Source organism: Mesoplodon bidens, assembly GCF_964165515.1.
Source record: "Mesoplodon bidens genome assembly, chromosome: 6".
In the NCBI taxonomy this organism is placed as follows: domain Eukaryota; kingdom Metazoa; phylum Chordata; class Mammalia; order Artiodactyla; family Ziphiidae; genus Mesoplodon; species Mesoplodon bidens.
In genome coordinates this window covers 95,903,123-95,927,636 of record NC_138162.1, presented here as the reverse complement: position 1 = coordinate 95,927,636, position 24,514 = coordinate 95,903,123, and the positions used below count along the sequence as shown (strand labels likewise).

Here is a 24,514-nt window from a genome sequence, read left to right as displayed (position 1 = left end):
TGGAACTGACTCAGACCCATCACTGCATATAAATGGGGCAAGGGCAGCCTTTGCTGGCACTCACAGAGGCAGCAGATCAGGAGCTGTATGGAGCTGACTAGCATTCTGGGACTGTCCCAGTGTACACCCTGGCCCACACCAGGTGCCCACTGCAGCCCTTTTGCTACAGCACTGTGCCCCCTGGAGCAAAAGTGCCATTGCTGGGAGAGGGGAGAGAGCACACTTAGAGGGAAAGGAGCCAGCTCGGACCCCACCCCTGCTTCAGCACCTTGGGATGAGACCCCACCCCTGATAGAGTAGTGATGACCACTCAGCATAGAAGAAGCTTCAGCTCACACATGGCTCTGGCTCTAGCACCTCCATCCCCAGCCCCACCACCCACCAAGTTGATACCAGACAGCACATCCTGGGGGAAGACATGACCCATGCTCACTTCAGATCCAGCTCTCGCACCGAAACTACTGAACACATGCAGACTGCATAGAGATGCTCCCACACAAGTACAACCCTTCAAGACCGAGATAGGTAACTGTTTCACCTAATTTTATAGAGATAGAAAACATTAAGCAAAATGAGAAAACAAAGGAATGTCTTTAAAACTAAAAAACAAAGAAAAAACTCTGAAAAAACAACTAATGAAAGAGAGAAAATGTACCAGATAAAGAGTTCAAAGCATTAGTAATAAGAATACTAACTGAACTAGGGAAAAGAATAGATGAGCACAGAGAGAATTTTAACATGGAACTAGAAAATATAAAAACCAGTCAGAACTGAAGAATGAAATAACTAAAATGAAAACCACACTAGAAGGAATTAACAGATGGTAATAGGTAATAGAGAAGAATGCATAAGTGATCTGGAAGATAGAATAATGGAAATCACCCAATCAAAACAGTAAAAAGAGAAACAAATTTTTAAAATATGAGAACAGTTTAAAGGACCTCTGAGACAACATCAACCATGCTAACATTCACATTATAAGGGTTCCAGAAGGAAAAGAGAGAAAGAAGAGAGTCGAAAATGTATTTGATGAAATTATGGCTGAAAACTTCCTGAACCTGGAGAAGGAAACAGATACCCAGGTACATAGAGTACCCCAAACAAGATGAACTGAAGGAGACACAGACCAAGATGTATCATAATTAAAATGGTAAAAGTTAGAGATAAGGAGAGAATTTAAAGGTAGCAAGAGAAAAGCAAAGAGCCACGTACAAAGGAACACCCATAGTCTATCAGCTCATTTTTCTGCATGAACTTTGCAGGCCAGAAGGGAATGGCATGACATATTTATAGTGCTCAAATGGAAGAATCTACAACCTAGGACAATCTACCCAGAAAGATTATCATTCAGAATTAGAAGTAAGATAAAGAACTTCTCAAATAAGAAAAAACTAAAAGAGTTCATCAATACTTAAACTAACCCTAAAAGAAGTCTTAAATGGTTTTCTCCAAGTGGGAAAAAAAAGGCTACAACAAGATGTAAGGATTTATAGGAAAGGAAAAGCCCCACAAGCAAAGGCAAATATATAGCAAAGGCTGTGGATCAATCACTTAACATAAGCTAGTACAAAGATTAAAAGACAAAAATTGGAAAATAAACTATAACTACAATCAACAGTTAAGGGATAAACATGAAGATGTAAAATATGACATCAAATACACAAAATGTATAGAAGGGGAGTAAAAAAATGTAGATCCTTTAGAATGTGTTTGAACTTAAATGACTACCAGTTGAAAACAAGTAGATACATAGGTCAACACATATGAAACCCAAGGTAACCACAAATCAAAACCCTACAATAGATACACAAAAATAGGGAGAAAGTAACACAAGCATGCCATGATTTGATAAAGAAAATCATCAGACCACAAGGGAAGAAACTAAAAGAAAAAGAAAAGAATACAGAATGACAAAAACAACCAGAAAACAAGTAACAAATGGCAGTTAAGTACATACCTATATGTAATTACTTTAAATGTCAATGGACTAAATGTTCCAATCAAATGACACAGAGTGGATGGCTGGATAAAAAACAAGACCCATCTATGTGCAAGAGACTCTCTTTAGAATCAAAGACACACAGACTAAAAGTGAAGGGATGGAAGGAGCTATTTCATGGAAATGAAAACGACAAGAGAGCTGGTAGCAATACTAATATCTTGCAAATTAGACTTAAAAAAATCTATAAAAAAGACAAAGAAGGATATTATATAATGATATAGTGATCAATACAAGAAGAGAATATAACATTTATTAATATGTATGCACTTCATATAGGTGCAACTGAATATGGAAAGCAAATATTAACAGACATAAAAAGGAGAAACTGACAATAATAGAATAATAGTTGGAGACTATAATGAAATATTGGTCTTAAATGACACATTAGACAAGTTGGATTTAATAGATATATATAGGACATTCCATCCAAAAACAGCAGAATACACATTCTTTTCAAGTGCACATGGAATGTTCTCTAGGATAGATCACATGCCAGGCCAAAAAACAAGTCTCAATAAATAGAAGAGAACTGAAATTATATCAAGCTTTTTTTTTCAACCACAACAGTATGAAACTAGAAACCAATTACTGGAAGAAAAATGGGACAAACACGTGGACACTAAATGACACGTTAATAAAAGAAACAATGGATGAATGAAGAAATCAAAGAGGAAGTCAGACAAAAACGAGACAAATGAAAAAAAACGCAACTTTGCACAACCTACAGGACGCAGCAAAAGCAAATATAAGAGGGAAGATTACAATAATACATGCATACCTGAGCATACAAGAAAAATCTCAGATAAACAACCTATCCTCCATCTAAATGAATTAGAAAAAGAACAAAGCCCAAGTCAGCACAAGGAATACCTAGTGAAGAGCTAATACCTAGTGTAACAAACTATTGTTACAGAAGAGCTAATACCTAGTGTAACAAACTATTCCAACAAAATGAAGAGGAGGGAACACTCCCAAATTCATTCTACGAGGCCACCATTACACTGATACCAAATCTAGAAAAAGACATTACAGAGAAAAGAAAATTACTAGTCAGTATCTGTGATGAATATAGATGCAAAAATCCTCAAAAAATATTAGCAAACCAAATTCAATAATATATAAAAAGGATAATACACCATGATCAAGTGGGATTTATTCCACAGATTCAAGGACAGTTCAATATCCACAAGTCAATCAGTGTGATACACCACATTAACAAAAGGAAGGATAAAAATCACATTATCATTTCAATAGACACAGAAAAAGCATTTGACAAAATTCAACTTCCATTCATGATAAAGACTTGCATCAAAGTTGGTATAGAGGAAACATATTTCAACATAATAAAGGCCATTTATGACAAACCCACAGCTAACATCATACTCAATAGTGAAAAGCCAAAACTTTTCCTCTAACATCAGGAACAAGACAGGGGTGCCCACTCTCGCCACTGAGAAGTAGTACTGGAAGTCCTAGCCACAGCAGTCAGACAAGAAAACGAAATAAAAGGCATCCAAATTGGAAAGGAAGAAGTAAAAATGTCACTATTTGCAGATGACATGATGTTATACTCAGAAAATTCTGAAGTTCCATCAAAAAACTATGAGAACTAATAAAGGAATTCAGTAAAGTTGCAGGATACAAGATTGACATACAGAAATCTATTGGTTTTCTAAACACTAATAATCAACTATCAGAAAGAGAAAACAATAAAACAATCGCATTTAAAATTGCATCAAAGAGAATAAAATACCTAGGAATAAACTTAACCAAGGAGGTGAAAGACCTATAACCTGAAGACTCTAAAACATTGATGAAGGATATTTAAGATGATACAAACAAATAGAAAAGATATTGAATGTTCCTGGATTGGAAGAACTAATACTGTTAAAATGGCCATACTACCCAAAGCAATCTACAGATTTAATTCAATCCTTATCGAATTACCCATGACATTTTCCACAAAACTAGAACAAATAATCTTAAAATTTATATGGAACCAAAAAGGCTCCCAATTACCAAACCAATCTTGAGAAAAAAGAACAAAGCTGGAGGTATCACACTCCCCAACTTCACATTATACTACAAAGGTACAGTAATCAAAAGAGCATGGTACTGACACAAAAACAGAAACATACATCAATGGAACAGAATGAACAGCCCCCCCAAAAACCCATAAACGTATGGTCAATTAATCTACAACAAAGGAGGCAAGAATATACAATGGGAAAAGGACAGTCTCTTCAGTAAGTGGTGCTGGGAAAACTGGACAACTACATGCAAAAGAATAAAATTAGAACATTCTCTAACACCATATAAAAAAATAAACTCCAAATGAAATAATGACTTAAATAAGACTGAAACCCATAAAATTACTTGAGGAAAACTTAGGCAGGACACTCTTTGACATAAATCAAAGGAATATTTTTTTGGCTCTGTCTCCTAAGGCAAATGAAACAAAAGCAAAAACAAACATGGGACCTAATTAAACTTAAAAGCTTTTGCACAGCTAAAGAAACCTTTGACAAAAAGAAAAGACAACCTATTATTGAAAGTGAGAAAATATTTGCAAATGATATGACTGATAAGGGGTTAATATTTAAAATATATAAACAGCTCATATAATTCAATATCAAAAAAACAAACAACCCAATTAAAAAATAGGCAGAAGACTTGAATAGATATTTCTCAAAGAAGACATACACATGGCCAAAGGGCACATGAAAAGATTCTCAACATTGGTAATCAGAGAAATGTAAATCAAAACCACAATGAAGTATCACCTCACACCTGTCAGAATAGCTTTCATCAAAAAGACCGCCAATAACAAATGTTGGCAAGGATATGGAGAAAAGGTTACCCTAGTACACTGTGGATGGGAATGCAAATTGGTGCAGCCACTATGGAAAACATTATGGAGGTTCTTCAAAAAACTGAAAATAGAACCACCATATGATCCAGCAATTACTTTCCTGGGTATATATCCATAGAAAATGAAAACACTAATTTGAAAAGATACATGCACCTCAGTGATCACAGCAGCTTCATGTACAATAGCCAAGACATGGAAACAACCTAAGCAACACATGAATGGATAAAGAAAATGTGGGTTACATATATAATGGAATATTACTCAGCCATAAAAAATGAAATTTTGCCATTTGCATCAACATGGATAGACCTGGAGAGTATTATTCTTAGTGAAATAAATCAGAGAAAGAAAAATATTGTATATGATCAGTTATATGTGGAATCTAAAAAATAAAATAAATGAATATAACAAAACATATAGATTCACAGATATATAGAAAACAAACTAGTGGTTACCAGTGGGAAGCTGGAGGGAGGGAGGGGCAAGATAGTGGTAGGGGATTAAGAGGTACAAACTAATAGGTATAAAATAAATAAGCTATGAGGATATATTATACAGCACAGGGAATACAGCCAACATTTTATAATAACTTTAATGATGTAGATCTATAAAAATACTGAATAACTATGTTGTACACTTGAAACTAATAAAATAGTTTAAATCAGCTGTATTTCAATTAAAAGTTCTTTAAAAAAAAGAAAAAGAAAGTGAAATGATGGGAAAATAAACTCCTGAGAGCTGATCCAAGATGGCACAGTGGAAGGAGCTTGGGCTTACCTCACAACAAAACCACAACGAACTGCTGAACAGCCATCAGTAAAAAAGACTGGAAGTTGCCAAAAAAGATATTTTACATGCAAAGATATAAAGAAGGAACCACAACAAGATGGTAGGAGGGGCACACTCACAATATAATCAAATCCCATTACCCTGGGTGGGCGATCCACAAACTGGAGAACTATTATATTGCAGAAGTTCTCCCACAGGAGTTAGAGTTCTGAGCTCCACGTTAGGTTCCCCAGCTGGGGGTCTGACATCAGAGGGAGGAGCCCCAGAGACATTTGGCTTTGAAGGCCAGGAAGGCTTGATTGCAGGAGCTCCACAGGACTAGGGGAAGCGGAGACTCCACTCTTGGAGGGTGCACACAAGGTCTCGCATGTACTGGGACCCAGGGCAAAGGCAGTGACTTCACAGGAGCCTAGGCTGGACCTACCTGCTGGTCTTGGAGGATCTCCTGGGGAGGAGGTTGTGGCTGTGGTTCTCCCTTCGGATGTGGACATGGGTGGTGGAGATTTCAGGGAGCGTGCAGCTACGTGAACTCTCAAGGAAGCAGACATCTTGCTTGGGTCATCAGCACCAAGACCTGGCCCCACCCAACAGCCTGTAGTCTCCAGTACTGGGACGCCTCAGGCCAAACAACAGCCCTACCCATCAGCAGACAGGCTGCCTAAAGACTTCCTGAGCCCACAGCCACCTCTAGACACATCCCTTGACACGGTTCTGCCCATCTGCCGACCAAAGGGCCAAGATCCAGCTCCACCCACCACCACCAGTAGGCAGGCACCAGCCCCTCCCACTAGGAGACCTGCACAAGGGTCTATACCAGCCTCACCCACCTGGGCAGACACCAGAAGCAAGAATACTACAATCAGGCAGCCTGCAGAACTGAGTCTGCAAATACAGGAATTTGTTCCAGACAAACAAACAAGATAAAAGCCCAAAGAACAACTAAGCAAAGTAGAGACAGGCAATCTACCAGAGAAAGAATTCAGCATAATGATAGTAAAGATGATCCAAGATCTCAGAAAAAGAATGGATGCACAGTGTGAGAAAATACAAGACATTTTTAATAAAGAATTAGAAAATATAGAGAACAACCAGAGTTGAAGAATACAATAATTGAAATGAAAAATACACCAGAAGGAATCAATAGCAGAATAAATGATGCAGAAGTACGAATAAGTGAGCTGGAAGACAGAAAGGGGGAAATCACTGCTGCAGAACAGAATAAAGAAAGAAGAATGAAAAGAAATGAAGACAGTTTAAGAGACCTCTGGGACAAAATTAAATTCATCAACATTCACATTATAGGGGTCCCAAAAGGAGAGGAGAGAGAGAAAGGGCCTGAGAAAATATTTGAAGAGGTAATAGCTGAAAACTTCCCTAACATGAGAAAGATAACACTCACTCAAGTCCAGGAAATTCAGAGTCCCAGGCAGGATTAACCAAAGGAGGAACACGCCAAAACACAGTAATCAAATTGACAAACGTTAAAGACAAAGAGAAAATATTAAAAGCAACAAGGGAAAAGCAACAAATATTGTACAAGGGAATCCCCTTATGGTTATCAGTTGATTTTTTTCAGCAGAAACTCTTCAGGCCAAAAGGGAGTGGCATGATACATTTAAATGAAGAAAGGGAAAGAATATTCGACCCAGCAAGGTGCTCATTCAGATTCAACGGAGAAATAAAAAGCTTTACAGACAAGCAACAGGTAAAAGAATTCAGCACCACCAAACCAGTTTCACAACAAATGCTAAAGGAACTTCTCTAGGTGGAAAAGAAAAAGTCACAACTGGAAACAAGAAAATTACAAAATGGGAAAGCTCACCAGGAAAGGCAAACATACAGTAAAGGTAAGAAATCATCCACACACAAATAGGATATCTAAACCCATAGTTGTGAGGGGAAGAGAGTACAAATGCAGGATATTTGAAATACATTTGAAATTAAGAGCTCAGCAACTGAAAACAATCGTGTGTGTGTACATATGTGTGTGTGTGTGTGTGTGTATACTGCTGTAACAAAACCTCATGGTAACCACAAACCAAAAATGTATAATAGATATACACACACATAAGAAAAAGGAATCCAAATACAACAGTACACAGAGTCATCAAATCACAAGAGAAGAGAAAAATGGAGGCAAGGAAGAAAAAGACCTACAAAAACAAACCCAAAACAATTAATAAAAGGGCAATAAGAACATATGTATTGATAATTACCTTAAATGTAAAAGGATTAAATGCTCCAACCGAAAGATACAGACTGGCTGAATGGATACAAAAATAAGACCTCTATATATGTGTATGCTGTTTATAAGAGACCCACTTCAGCTATAGAGACACATACAGACTAAAAGTGAGGGGATGGAAAAAAGTATTCCATGCAAATGTAAATGAAAAGAAAGCTGGAGTATCAATACTCATATGAGACAAAATAGACTTTAAAATAAAGACTGTTACAAAAGACAAAGAAGGACACTACATAATGATCAAGGGATCAAGCCAAGAAGATATAACAGTTGTTAACATATATGCACCTAACATAGGAGCACTTCAGTATATAAGGGAAATGCTAACATCCATAAAAGAAAAAATTGACAGTAACACAATAATAGCTGGTGACTTTAACACCACACTTTCATCAACGGGCAGATGATCCGGACAGAAAATCAATAAGGAAACACAGGCCTTAAATGACACATTAGACCAAATGGACTTAACTGATATTTACAGAACATTCCATCCAAAAGCAGCAGAATACACATTCTTCTCAAGTGCACATGGAACATTCTCCAGGATAGATGACATCCTGCGCCACAAAACAACCCTTGCTAAATTTAAGAAAACTGAAATCATTTCAAGCATCTTTTCCAACCACAACGCTATGAGATTAGAAATCAACTACAAGAAATAAAAACTGCAAAAAATACAAACACATGGAGGCTAAACAATATGTTACTAAATAACCAGTGGACTACTGAAGAAAGCAAAGGGGAAATCAAAAAATACCTAGAGCTAAATGAAAACAGAATCATGACAATCTGAAACCTATGGGACACAGCAAAAGCAGTTCTAAGAGGGAAGTTTATAGAGATACAATCTTACCTCAGGAAATAAGGAAAATCTAAAATAAACAACGTAAAGTTACACCTAAAGCAACTAGAGAAAAAAGAGCAAAACCCAAAGTTAGTAGAAGGAAAGAAATCATAAAGATCAGAGCAGAAATAAATGAAACAGAGGCAAAGAAAACAATAGAAAAGATCAATGAAACTAAAGTCTGGTTCTTTGAAAAGATAAACAAAATTGGTAAAACTTTAGCAAGACTCATCAAGAAAAAAAGGGAGAAAGCCCAAATCAATAAAATTAGAAATGAAAAAGGAGAAGTTACAACCAATACCACAGAAATAAAAAGGACCATAACAGACTACTACAGGCAATTATATGCCAATAAAATGGACAACCTAAAAGGAATGGACAAATTCTTAGAAAGGTACAATCTCCTAAGACTGAACCAGGAAGCAACTGAACATATGAACAGACCAATTACAAGTACTAAATTGAATCTGTGATTTTAAAAACTCCCAACAAACAAAAGTCCAGGACCAGAGGGCTTCATAGGTGAATTCTATCAAACATTTAGAGAAGAGTGAACACCTATCTTGAAACTATTCCAAAAAGTTGCAGAGTAAGGAACACTTCTAAACTCATTCTCTGAGGCCACCATCACCCTGATACCAAAACCAGACAAAGATATTACAAAAAAGAAAATTACAGGCCAATATCACTGATGAATATAGATGCAAAAACCCTCAACAAAATACTAGCAAACCAAATCCAACAACACATTTAAAGGATCATACACCAAGATCAAGCAGCATTTATCCCAGGGATGCAAGAACTTTTCAATATCTGCAAATCAATCAGTGTGATACCCCACATTAACATATTAAAGAATAAAAACCATATGATCATCTCAATAGATGCAGAAAAAGCTTTTGACAAAATTCAACACCCACTTATGATAAAACCTCTCCAGAAAGTGGGAATAGAGGGAACCTACCTCAACATAATAAAGGCCATATGACAAACCCACAGCCAACATCATTCTCAATGGTGAAAAACTGAAAGCATTTCCTCTAAGATGAAGAACAGGACAAGGATGTCCACTCTCGCCACTTTTATTCAACATAGTTTTGGAAGTCCTAGCCACAGCAATCAGAGAAGAAAAAGAAATAAAAGGTCTCCAAATTGGAAAAGAGGAAGTAAAACTGTCACTGTTTGCAGATGACATGATACTATACATAGAAAATCCTAAAGGTGCTACCAGAAAACTACTAGAGCTCGTCAATGATTCTGGTAAATTTGTAGGATACAAAATGAATACAAAGAAATCTGTTGCATTTCTATACACTAACAATGAAAGATCAAAAAGAGAAATAAAGGAAACAATCCCATTTGCCATCGCATCAAAAAGAATAAAATACCTAGGAATAAACCTACCTAAGGAGACAAAAGACCTGTACTCCGAAAACTATAAGACACTGATGAAAAAAATCGAAGATGACACAAACAGATAGAAAGATGTACCATGTTCTTGGATGGGAAGAATCAATATTGTCAAAATGATTATACTGCCCAAGGCAATCTACAGATTCAGTGCAATCCCTATCAAACTACCAGTGGCATTTTTCACAGAACTAGAACAAAAAATTTTAAAATGTGCATGGAAACACAAAAGACCCTGATTAGCTGAAGCAATCTTGAGAAAGAAAAACGGAGCTGGAGGAATCAGGCTCCTTGACTTCAGAATATACTACAAAACTACAGTCCTCAAAACAGTATGGTACTGGCACAAAAATAGAAATATAGATCGATGGAACAGGATAGGACATCCATAAATAAACCCACACACCTGTGGTCAATTAATCTAGCAGAAAGGAGGCAAAAACATAAAATGGAGAAAAGATAGTCTCTTCAATAAGTGGTTCTGGGCAAACTGGACAGCTACCTGTAAAAGAATAAAATTAGAACATTCTCTAACACCATATATAAAAATAAACTCAAAATGAATTAATGACTTAAATAAGACTGAAAACCATAAATCTCCTCGAGGAAAACATAGGCAGAACACTCTTTGACATAAATCATAGCAATATAGTTGCAGACTTTAATACTTCACTTTCAATGAAGGATAGGACAACCAGATAGAAGATAAGTAAGGAGAGGACCTGAACATCACAAGCCCATTAGGCTTAACAAACATTTCACCTAATAAAAGCAGAATTCTGCAGTGTAAGCCCTGACAAGTAGCTTTTCTTTCTTTTTTTTTTTTTAATGCAAGCGCCTGACTTAAGCTCTGATTTCCTGAGGCATCCACTTCAAAGAAGCCATCTCAAATAAAAACACTGCCAGCCACACAACTAGATAAAGACCTACCATCCCCTTCACCCACCCCCATCCGAGCTCCTGTAGTATAGAGATCTCTGATTAATTTTAAATAACTGACCATTTGGCTATTTGCCTTTTTCTTTCCTTCTTGCACTTTAATTCCCACTCTTACGTTTTAAGTTCACAAATAAGGAATGAACTAGTGAAACTCCAATAAAAGCAGAACCCCAGGCCTGCCTGTCTCTCTCACCCTCTCTCTTTCTCTCTCCCTCCTTGCAACCTCACTATGTAGCCCCAGGTGTGTCATGTAACCCTCCCCTCCAGACCTGTAAGTAATAAACTTTGTCCTTTCCACAGTTTACTGATGGTTATTGCTGAGGAATCTTGCAATCATAGTAAGAACCACAAGGGTTGGTCCAGCCATATGACTGGTTCTGAAAGGGGAACCCAGGCCCAGGTGAGTGTTCCCAGGCATTTCTAGCTGATAGCATCACTACTGATAGGATGAGGGTGGCACAAAACAAATACACATTCTTTTAAAGTGCACAGGGAACATTCTCCAAAACAGGCAATATGTTAGTCCACAGAACAATTTTAAAAGATTAAAATCATACAAAGTATCTTTTCTAACACAATGAATGAAATTAAAAAAATTTTTAAACTAGAAAACTGGCATATATGTAGAAAGTAAACAATGCACTCAAACAACCAAATAGCCAAAGACGTAATCACAGGGAAATCAGAAAACACCTCAGAACAAATGAAAAGGAAAACACAACATATTAAAATTTATTACATATAGCAAAAGAAGGGTCCAGAGGGAAATTTATAACTGCAGATGTCTACATTAAAAAAGAAGAAAGATCTTAAGCCAATAACTTAACTGTATACCACAATAAACTGAGATAAACAAAATACAGAATAGAAAAACAATATAGGAAAATCAACGAAACCAAAAGTTGGTGTTTTAAAAAGATCAAAAATTGGCAAAGTCTTTAGCTACCAAACTGGATAACTCAGATGAAATAGACAAATTCCTAGAAACACACAAACTTCCAAAACTGAGTCAAGAGGAAATAGAAAATCTGAATAGACCTGTAACAAGTAGTGAGATTGAATTATTAATAAAAACCCTCTCAACAAAGAAAAGCCCAGGACCAGACGGCTTCCCTGGTGAATTGTACCATTTAAAGAAGAATTAACACCAATATTTCTCAAACTCTTCCAAAAAGTTGAAGAGGTGGGAACACTTCCTAACTCATTCTATGTAGCCAGCATCACTCTGGTATCAAAGCCAGATAAAGACATCATAAGAAAAAAAAATTACAAATACCTGTGATAAATGCTGATGTAGAAATCTTCACTAAAACATTAGCAACCTGGATTCAATAGCATATTAGGAGTATACACCATGACTAGGTGCAATCCTGCAAGGGTGGTTTAATATATGAAAATCAATCAATGTAACACACCATTAATGGAATGAAGAGTTAAGAAAACCATAATTCAAAAAGAGTCATGTACCAAAATGTTCATTGCAGCTCTATTTACAATAGCCAGGAGATGGAAACAACCTAAGTGTCCATCATCGGATGAATGGATAAAGAAGATGTGGCATATACACACAATGGAATATTATTCAGCCATAAAAAGAAACGAAATTGAGTTATTTGTAGTGAGGTGGATGGACCTAGAGTCTGTCATACAGAGTGACGTAAGTCAGAAAGTGAAAGACAAATACTGTATGCTAACACATATATGTGGAATCTAAGAAAAAAAAATGTCATGAAGAACCTAGGGGTAAGATGGGAATAAAGACACAGACCTACTAGAGAATGGACTTGAGGATATGGGGAGGGGGAAGGGTAAGCTGTGACAAAGTGAGAGAGTGGCATGGACATATATACACTACCAAACATAAAATAGATAGCTAGTAGGAAGCAGCCGCATAGCACAGGGAGATGAACTCGGTGCTTTGTGACCACCTAGAGAGGTGGGATAGGGAGGGTGGGAGGGAGGGAGATGCAAGAGGGAAGAGATATGGGAACATATGTATATGTATAACTGATTCACTTTGTTATAAGGCAGAAACTAACACACCATTGTAAAGCAATTATACTCCAATAAAGATGTAAAAAAAAATATAATGAAGAGTTAAAAAAATATGATCTTAATTAATGCAGAAAAACCATTTGACAAAATCCAACACTCTTTCATGACAACAGCACTCAACATACTAGAAATAAAATAGAATTTTCTCAGTATGATAAAGGCCATATATGAAAAAACCCTTGTCAACATCACACTCAATGGTGAAAGACTGAACGTTTTTCCTTTAAGATCAAGACAGAGATGCCCACTTTTTCTATTTCTATTCAATATAGTACTTGAAGTTCTACCCAGAGAAATTAGGCAAGAAAGGGAAATAAAAGGCACCCAAATTGGAAAGGAAGAAGTAAAATTATCTCTGTTCAGAATAACATTTCTTATATGCAGATAACCCTAAACACACACACACACACACACACACACACACATATACAAACTGCTAGAACTAATTTATGAATTCAGCAAAGTTGCAGGGTAGAAAATCAACATATCAAAATCAGTCGCATTTTTATTTTTTGGCTGCTCCACGTGGCATGTGGGATCCTAGTTCTCCAACCAGGGATCAAACCTGCATCCTCTGCATTGGAAGCATGGAGTTTTAACCACTGGACTGCCAGGGAAGTCCCAGTTGTATTTTTATACACTAGCAATGAACAATCTGAAAAGAAAATTAAGAAAACAATTACATTTAAGCACAAAAAAGAATAAAATACTTAGGAATAATTAAACTAAGGAGTTGAAAGACTTACACACTGAAAACTGCAAAACATTGCTAAAAGAAATTAAAGAAGACATAAATAAATGGGAAGGCATCCCATGTTTGTGGATTTGAAGACTTAATATTGTTAATATGTCAATACCACCCAAAGCCAATCTATAGAGATTTGATGCATCACTATCAAAGTCTCAATGCCATTTTTTCAAGAAATAGAAAAACTCATCCTAAAACTCATTTGGATTCTCAAGGGATCCCAATAAGCAAAACGGTCCTAAAAAAGAACAAAGTTGGAAGACTCATACTTCTTGACCTCAGAACTTACTGCAAAGCTACAGAAATCAAAACAGTGTAATATTAGCAACATGATAGATTGTAGACCAATGGAATAGAATAGAAAATCCAGAAATAAACCTTTGCATATATGACCAATTGATTTGCAACAAGGGTGCCGAGACCATTCAATGGGAAAAGGACAGTTTTTTCAACAAATACTGCTGGGACAACTAGATATCAACATGCAAAAGAATAAAGATGGTCCCTTACCAAACACCATATATAAAAATTAACTCAAAATGGATAAAAGGCCTAAACATAAAAGCTACAATTATTAAACTCTTAGCATCTTTAGAGAGCACATAGAAGGAAACATGGGGGGAAAGCTTTATAACATTGGATTTGGCAATAAACCAATGACATAGGCAATAAAAGAAAAAATAAACTGGAATTTATAAAAATGAAAAACCTTTATGCATCAAAAGACATTATCAACAGAGTAAAAAGGTAACTCACAGAATGGGAATTATTTTTGGAAATCACATATCTGAAAAACGATTAATATCCAGAATATAGAGAGAATTCCTCCAACTCAACAACAAAAAAAGAAACAACTCAGTTTAAAAATGGGCAAAAACCCCTTCCACCATGTGAGGATACAATGAGAAGTCTGCAACCTGGAAGGGGCCCTCACCCTAGCATGCTGACATCCTCATCTCAGATGTCCAGCCTCCAGGACTGTGAGAAAAAATTTCTGTTATTTATATTTAAAAAATAGGCAAAAGCCTTGAATTATTTTTCCAAAGAAGACATACAAATGGCCAATAAGCTCATGAAAAGATGCTCAACATCACTGATCATTAGGGAAATGCAAACCACCTCACACCTATCAAGATGGCTACTATGAAAAAAATCAGAAAATAGAAAGTATTAGAGAGGATGTGGAGAAACTGGAGCCCTTGTGTACTGTTGGTGGGGATGTAAAATGGTGCAGCTGCTCTGGAAAGTAGTTTGGTGATTCCTCAAAAAATTAAAACTAGAATTACCATATGATCTAGTGATTCCACTTCTGGGTATATACCCTAAAGAACTGAAAGCAAAAACTCAAAGAGATATCTATATACCCATGTTCATAATAGCATTATGCACAACAGTTAAAAGGTAGAAGCAACCCAAGTGTCCATCAACAGATGAGCGGATAAAACAAAATGTGATATGTACGTACAATGGACTACGACTCAGCGTTTAAAAGGAAGGAAAGTCTTTCAAGACACTGATGAAAGAAATCAAAGATGATACTAACAGTCCACCTAGAGGGGTGGGATGGGGGGCTGGGAGGGAAATGCAAGAGGGAGGAGAAATGGGGATATATGTATATCTATAGCTGATTCACTTTGTTATAAAGCAGAAACTAACACACCATTGTAAAGCAATTATACTCCAATAAACATGTTAAAAATTAATTAATTAATTTTTTAAAAAAGATGATACAAACAGATGCAGAGATATACCATGTTCTTGGATTGGAAGAATCAACATTGTGAAAATGACTCTACTACCCAAAGCAATCTACAGATTCAATGTAATCCCTATCAAATTACCAGTGGCATTTTTCACAGAAGTAGAACAAGAAATTTTACGATCTGTATGGAAACACAAAAGACCCCGAATAGCCAAAACAATCTTGAGAAAGAAAGACAGAGCTGGAGGAATCCAGGCTCCCTGACTTCAGACTATACTACAAAGCTACAGTAATCAAGACAGTATAGTACTGGCACAAAAACAGAAATATAGATCAATGGAACAGGATAGAAAGCCCAGAGATAAACCCACACACATATGGTCACTTTATCTTTGACAAAGGAGGCAAGAATATACAATGGAGAAAAGACAGCCTTTTCAGTAAGTGGTGCTGGGAAAACTGGACAGCTACATGTAAAAGAATGACATTAGAACACTTTCTAACACCATACAAAAAAATAAACTCAAAATGGATTAAAGACCTAAACATAAGGCCAGACACTATCAAACTCTTAGAGGAAAACATAGGCAGAACACTCTATGACATAAATCACAGCAAGATCCTTTTTGACCCACCTCCTAAAGTAATGTAAATAAAAACAAAAATAAACAAATGGGACCTAATGAAACTTAAAAGCTTTTGCACAGCAAAGGAAACCATAAACAAGATGAAAAGACAACCCTCAAAATGGGAGAAGATATTTGCAAACGAAGCAACTGACAAAGGATTTATCTCCAAAATTTACAAGCAGCTCATGCAACTGAATATCATAAAAACAAACAACCCAATCCAAAAATGGGCAGAAGACCTAAATAGACATTTCTCCAAAGAAGACATGCAGATTGCCAACAAACACATGAAAAGATACTTAGCATCACTAATCATTAGAGAAATGCAAATCAAAATCATGGTGTTACCTCACACCGGTCAGAATGGCCATCATCAAAAAATCTACAAACTATAAATGCTGGAGAGGGTGTGGAGAAAATGGAACCCTCTTGCACTGTTGGTGGGAACATAAATAATTACAGCTACTATGGAGAACAGTACGGAGGGTCCTTAAAAAGCTAAAAACAGAACTACCATATGACCCAGCAATCCCACTATTGGGCATATACCCTGAGAATACCATAATTCAAAAGGACACATGTACCACAGTGTTCATTGCAGCACTATTTACAATAGCTAGGACATGCAAGCAATCTAAATGTCCATCGACAGATGAATGGATAAAGAAGATGTGTCACACACATACAATGGAATATTACTCAGCCATAAAAGGAACGAAATTGAGTTATTTGTAATGAGGTGGATGGACCTAGAGTCTGTCACACAGAGGGAAGTAAGTCAGAAAGAGAAAAACAAATACAGTATGCTAACGCATATATATGGAATCTAAAAAACCGGTACTGATGAACGTAGTGGCAGGGCAGGAATAAAGACACAGATGTAGAGAACAGACTTGAGGACACAGTGGGGGAAGGAGAATCTGGGACAAAGTGAGAGAGTAGCACTGACTTATATACACTATCAAATGTAAAATGGATGACTAGCGGTAAGCTGCTGCATTGCACAGGGAGATCAGCTCGATGCTTTGTGACGACCTAGAGGGGTGGGATAGGGAAGGTGGGAGGGAGGCTCAAGAGGGAGGGGATATGGGGATGTATGTATACATATAGCTGATTCACTTTGCTGTACAGCAGTAACTCACACAACATTGTAAAGCAATTATACTCCAATAAAGATGAAAAAAATAGTAATAAAAAATAAGTAAGTAAAAAGGAAGGAAATTCTGACAGACACTACAACATGGATGAAACTTGAAGACATTATGCTAAGTGACATAAATCAGTTATAGACACATACTGTATGATTCTACTTATATGAGGTACCTAGAGAAGTCAAATTCATAGAGACAGAAAGTAGAATGGTAGTTGCCAAGGGCTTGGGGGAAGGGGGGCATATATATACAGGCAGTTATTTTTCATTGGGTATAGAGTTTCAGTTTTGCAAAATGAAAAAATTGGAGATGGATGGTGGTGATGGTTGGACAACAATATGAACGCAATTAATACCACTGAACTGTATAGGCTTAAAAATGGTTAAGATGTTAAATTTTATGTTATGTGTATTCTACCACAATTTTAAAAAATTGAAGCTTGAAAGTATTATGGTAAGCCAGTGACAAAAGGGCAAATATTGTATGGTTCCACTTATATGAGGTACCAAGAGAAGTCAAATTCATAGTAGAATAGAGGTTACCAGAGTTACCAGAAAGAGGGACTGGAGAGTTATTTCTTATGGAGTAGTTTCTGTTTGGGATAATAAAAAAGTTCTAGAAATGGATAGTGGTGAATAGTTTAAAAAAAAAACAAACACCTTATTAAGAATCCCAGGGCTTCCCTGGTGGCGCAGTGGTTGAGTCCGCCTGCCAATGCAGGGGACACGGGTTCGTGCCCCGGTCCAGGAAGATCCCACATGCCGCGGAGCAGCTGGGCCCGTGAGCCATGGCTGCTGAGCCTGCGTGTCCGGAGCCTGTACTCCACAACAGGAGAGGCCACAACAGTGAGAGGCCCGCATACGGCAAAAAAAAAAAAAGAATCTCAGACATCTGAACAACAGAATTAGCAAGCTGACCGACAGGGCCTGGCCCAGCACAGATACTGAGAGCTGATGTGGTGGAGTCTGGACAGAAGAGTAGAGACTAGCCTGCCCAGGGCTTGAGGTGCAGAACCTGCAGGGCCTTGGGGCTGTGTTATGAATTCTCAGTTCTGTCCCAGAATAATGGAGAATAGATTTGAGGAGTTAAACTCATGGAGGTGCAGTGTCAGGAGGTTACTACAGAAGAGGAATAAAAGTTCAGACTGGGAGTGTGGACGTGAGAGGGAATGAAAGAGGATGACCTCAAGCACCTGTGGAGCAGTGGCTGACGGCTTGGGTCAAAAATCCAGTCCCAGCAAGTTTTAAAGAACTGGAAACACACAAAAGTTCTCTTATCACAGTGCAATTAGACTTAAAAAATCCCCCAAAAAAACACTATCAAAAAGATCATGAGGAAATTAATAACTATATTACCTCAAATCACCATGGAAATTATAAAATATTTTGATCAGAGGTTAAAGAAAATGCTACATATCAAAACCTTTGGAATGCAGCTAATACCACTAGAAGGAATTTTATAGCCTGAATGCCTGTATTATAAAAGAAGAAAGGCTCAAAATCAATGCACTACACATCTCAAGAAACTTTCTAGAACAAAAAAGTAACCCAAAGATAGAAGAGAAGAAAGAATAAAAGGAAGCAGCTAATGAAATATACAATGAAGAATTACCATCAAAGTGATGAGTTCTTTGAAAAGGCAAATAAAATATATAAATTCAGAGAAATCACCAATATCAGAATGAAAAACAAGACATCACTGCAAATCCTGCAAACTGTGAAGAGAAAATATTATAAACAACTTTATACCAATTAATTGGAAAACTTAGATAAATTTAGAGGTGTATCAATTGTTAGAAAAGCAGTATTTAACAGAAAGAAGAAACAGAAAACACAAATGGTACTAAAACTGTAAAAGAAATTAAATCCATAATGGAAACCTTACCCTCAAGGGATGTAGACATGTGTGATAAATATGTAACAGCAAAATGTCCATCATAGCTGAAGGTACCTGAGAGTTCACTGAAGAATTTTCAATCTTTTGTATGTTTGAAACTTTTTTTTTTTTTTTTTTTGCGGTATGCGGGCCCCCCACTGCCGCAGCCCCTCCCACCGCGGAGCACAGGCTCCGGACGCGCAGGCCCAGCGGCCATGGCCCACGGGCCAGCCGCTCCGCGGCATGTGGGATCCCCCCAGACCGGGACACGAACCCGCGTCCCCTGCATCGGCAGGCAGACCCCCAACCACTGCGCCACCAGGGAAGCCCTGTTTGAAATTTTTTGAAGTAAAAGATCATAGGGGAACCTTCCACACTCAAAAAAAAAAAATGGTCATCATCAAAAAATCTACAAACAATAAATGCTGGAGAGGGTATGGAGAGAAGGGAACCCTCCTTCACTGTTGGTGGGAATGTAAATTGGTACAGCCACTATGGAGAACAGTACGGAGGTTCCTTAAAAAACTACAAATAGAACTACTATATGATCCAGCAATCCCACTCCTGGGCGTATATCCGGAGAAAAACATGGTCCAAAAGGATACATGCACCCCAATGTTCACTGCAGCACTTTTTACAATAGCCAAGACATGGGAGCAATCTACATGTCCATCAACAGAGGAATGGATAAAGAAGATATGGTACATATATATAACGGAATATTACCCAGCCATTAAGAAGAATGAAATAATGCCATTTGCAGCAACATGGATGGACCTAGAGATTGTCATACTGAGTGAAGTAAGTTAGACAGAGAAAGACAAATATCATACAATACCACTTATATGTGGAATCTAAAATAAAAAAAATGATACAAATGAACTTATTCACAAAACAGAAACAGATTCACAGACTTAGAGAACTGAACTTATGGTTACCAGGGAGAAGGGTGGGGGTGGAATAGGGAGTTTGGGATTGACATGTACACACTGCTGTATTTAAAACGGATAATCAACAAGGACCCACTATATAGCACAGGGAACTCTGCTCAATATTATGTGACAACCTAAATGGGAAAAGAATTTGAAAAAGAATAGATACATGTGTATGTATAACTGAATCACTTTGATGAACACCTGAAACTAAGACAACATTGTTAATCAACTATACTCCAATAAAAAATTAAAAGTTAAAAAGAAAAACAAAACCCTCCTGGCCCAGATGGCTTCACCAGTGAACTCTGCTAAACATTTCAGGAAAAAATAACATAACCTTGCACAAACTCCTCCAGGAGACTGAAAAAGAGGGAATACTCCTTCAAGTAGGCTTTGAAGTCAGCAGTCCTAATACAGGAACAATTCACACAACAAAACCTAAGACAGCAGCTCCTCACTTCTGCCCCACGTGGTCTGGGGCTCCTGAGCTAAAACTCAATCAGGGGTGTCCCCTGGATATGTCGTGCAGACCCCACCCACTTTGCCAGCTTGGGCTCTGGTGGAAGACAGGTTGAGGTGGGCTCACCAGGATGAGGCCACACCTGCAAGCTGCTGGCCAGTCCCACCTAGACACTGGCCAACACTGGGCTAGGGCCTGCTGCTCAGCTGTTCTGCTGAGATCTGGAGTCACAGCTTCATTCCCACTCTGTGCCTTCGACTCTGGACAAGCCCAGCGCGCCACCCCGCCCATGCCCCACTTACAGCCCGTGCCTCGCCAGAGGCCGGGGCCCAGCCTGCCATGGCCTCCATGTCATGCAACTTCTGCGTCTGCTTCAACTGGTTGAGTGACGGCTTCAGCTGTGTGGGCCCAACCGTCTTGCTTGTCCACTCGTCCACCAACTTGTGCAGGTCGTCCGTGAAGGTGCCTTTCTTGTTGTTGCTGTTGTTCACCTGCGCCTGGATGTGCAGGGCAGGTTGGGGGCCCGGCTCAGGGCCCGGGACCAGGCTGCTGGTGGAGGACCCTAGAGAGCACACACAGGCCAGGGTTGGTGACACCACACGCCAGCACCACTGGCTGGCTGCAGTCATTCATACAGTGGTCTCGCTTAAGCCAGGCAACACCTTGCTTCAGGAGATGGTCTGCATTGCGGGGGGCGGGGGGGGGTCCATGTAGTTTTAGACACAGTGGAGCGACCTCAGGGGACTGGATATTGCCAGGCAGCCATCACCCATCTCATCAGCCAGGGGACAGGACCCCAGCTGCCGGCAGCCTCACTCAGCATCCTCTGTGCCCACACTGCCCAGGACCACCAGACCCCCCATGTGAGAGAGTTCAGAAAACTCCTGGTGCAGCTGGACACAGACTGGGGGCAAATTCCTCAAGCTTCTGCACTCTCAGCTCTAATATGAGGATTCAGAGGAGATTCAACAAGACTTTAGGCAGAATGCTTAGCAGCTGCGGCTATCCTTCCAGCAAAGGGAAAATGCTTGCAATAGGCTGGATTGCTGATGTTTCTGTGAATGATAATGACTTGGTGATTTGGAATTTAAGACACAAAAATCACGCCTCTCCTCACCAGACCGTGTAATAATAATAAAGGATACAAATACCCAGAGCCTTCCGTCATGGGTCTACAGGCTTGGTGCCAACTGAGGGGCTGATGCCTGTAGCAGGAGGAACTGGGAGGCCCGGCTGCCCGGGAAGGCCTGGAGCTGTGGCTTAGGTGGAGCTGGACAAAGGTGAGTGCACTTGGCCACTTCACTCAAAGATCTTTTTTAATGACCAAAACAGGACTGTAAAATTTTTTTGAATTGTGTCCCTTTCCTTCCCCAGCACATAATTTCTTATTGGCAGTTTTGGATAAACCAATTTTTAAATTTTCTGCATTAAATAAATAACCTAATGACCATCTCTTCAAACAAGCCATTGCAATATGTAGTTTACTTTAGAGGCTAGCAATGAAACAGCACAGACACAAACAGTTAAACATTAGTGATGAGATTTTACACACGCTGCTATTTCTACATGAACATTTCAGCCAGAAAAGAAAAACAGAAAAATTAAAAAAAAAAAAAAAAAAAGGCATGAAATGAGAGCAGTGGGCGGCCCAGGTAAACTGATACCCATTTTGTCCCGGCATCTCTCCTCTGTGAGGGGCACTCATCTTTAGCACTTCAAGGAAATACTCATTCCTACGGTTTTGGAAAAGGAGCCAATTAATGATTGGTAATATGTGGACGTTCCGGAGAAGGACAGCCTGTTAGATGTGAACTGGCAAGAATGCACAAACTCTAGGAGCCATGGAGACTCAAAAGGGCGCCCGAGGGCGGCTATCTCGCCAGGAGGAGGCCAAGCAGCACCTGCAAAGGGTGGGCGCAGAGCAGGCCCACGCCCGGCCACCTGCTGGGCCCTTGGCCCCAGGTCTAGTCGCGGAAACCCTGATGCACACTAGCCACAATAAAGCCCATGCGATGGAAGCGGACAAGGGGTAAAAAACCCGATAATTACGACTGCTGTGCTCTTTGCCTAGACAGAGACGCTTCAAGGCAGACCCTGCAAGGGAAGAAGAAATGACACAAGACCACAGGGTTAGGCAGGACAGCACACATGGGGGACAAGCCACCACACTCTAAGCAAAAGTCATCAGTGTGTGAGGAGGAGCAAAGGCCAGCAGTTCAGAGAGAAGGGACCAGCCTCCTGGGCTAACTGGGCGGCCCCCCAAGTCAGTGTGGAGGTTCACACGAGCTTCGCCGAGGGGCGGAGGTGCAGGGCCAAGCCCCAAGCTTCAGGTAGAAGTGTGTGTGTGTCTCTAGAAGCATATTCAAAAAAAAAAAAAAAAAAAAAGAGAGAGAGAGAGAGAGAGAAAGGAGAGGAAAAAAAAAAAGCAAAGCACACTGCTTGGCTTTCAAATGTAAGGTTTCTGGGAGCCCCGCTGGTTGAAGCAGGAAACCCACTAAGACAGCCAGGAGAGCTCTCAATAGAGCAGAGCCTAGCTCTGCCCAGAGGGAGGCCCATGGGCGGTTTTCCAAGTGCAAAAAGATACATTGTTTTGCAGGTTTGAGGCCAATCCCAGGTCCTGGACAGCTGCCCTGAACAGGCCAGTGGCAAGTGTGCTGGGGAAATATGAGGGGTCCTATCTAGAGAGGTGGGAGGCGGGGCCGACCCTGATTCTCTGTATCGCTGCTGCTTCATCTGGGATTCCAGGTCCACTGGGGCAGGGTGAGGCCTCCTTATTGCACCGTGACTAAATGCTGCCAGGCCCTGGGCTCCCCAGAGGCTGTCTGTGCTAAGACAGACGGGCAGTGACTTTAGTGTCTGGCACTGACAGGCAGTGCCCACCTGGAGGGCAGATGAGCTGCCCGGGAAGGGCTGCCACACCCGGCTTACCCAGTGGCATCCCAGGGAGCCAAGAGGGCAAACGTGGGACGGGCAAGGACGGCTCAGGTGTCCCCAAGGTCACTCAGCAAGGCCACACTAGCACGGAGGGTGTCTGTGCTCCGGCCCACGGCCCCCTCGCCTGGAGCACAATTCCCTGCACACGCCATACTCCCTGGAGGGTGCCCGCCACACAGCCATTCCCAGCACTCTCGCTGTGGAAGGCAAGATGCTGCCCCCTGCATTTGGGGACGGGGGCCAAAGGCTCCTTGGGGAAGAGCTGTGCCCACTGGGCTCAGAAACCTAGCTCAAGTTGAGTTGCACTTCTTTTTGTTCATTCTGTTGTGTTCTATGAGGCTGACTTGGTAAAAAGGGAGGTGATATTCTGTTGGGGGTCTCTAAGGTGCGAATAAAACCAAAAAGGCCAGCGATCCAGACTGACTGATTCTCAGTGGGAACTTTGAAGGGTTTTTGCTGGTCTGTGTCCTGTGATGGACCCCAGTTGAGAGCACAAGGCCCTCTGGGGGCTCTGAGGGACGAAGGGAGGAGGGTCCTGGGCTCTGTGAGCGTGCAGGGCACCAGATGAGAGCACGTTTCCCAGTCAGATTCCCGTGGTTGTGGCGTCCTCTGGGCCACAGCAGTCCCCTAGAGATGACCCTGGGACATGGGACTAATCACTCTGCCAGGTCCTTGCAGCCTCACAGTAGCAGGTTCTTTCAAAAGGCTGCTCTGTGCCTGCCTGGCACCACCTAGTGCGGCTAGAGCTCTGCTTTCAGAGCTGCCTCCCGTCACCCTCACAGGAAAGAGAACACGCCAGCCAGCCCCAGGAGCTGCCTGGTCAGGAGTGCTAGACAGAGCCTGGGCCTGCGATCACGGCCCCAGACCGACCTTCCCGGGAACCCAGGGTCAAAGCCATCGGCCACAAGGACACGGTGCTCA

The 24,514-nt window shown here is 39.9% G+C and overlaps 1 protein-coding gene across 7 annotated transcripts in view; it reads right to left on the bottom strand.

Annotated features, from left to right (window-relative positions):
- The window catches only part of WNK2 (WNK lysine deficient protein kinase 2), a 158,524-nt gene that overhangs the window by 6,887 nt on the left and 127,123 nt on the right, over positions 1 to 24,514 (bottom strand). For 5 of the 7 annotated variants that reach the window (XM_081236988.1, XM_081236992.1, XM_081236989.1 and 2 more), the window contains one exon: positions 20,962 to 21,221. In XM_081236988.1, coding sequence (XP_081093114.1) covers positions 20,962 to 21,221 — 260 coding nt within the window. Of the gene's footprint in view, positions 1 to 20,961; positions 21,222 to 22,708; positions 22,754 to 24,514 lie in introns of all 7 variants that reach the window. The other 2 variants (XM_081236994.1, XM_081236991.1) reach the window with 1 other exon arrangement.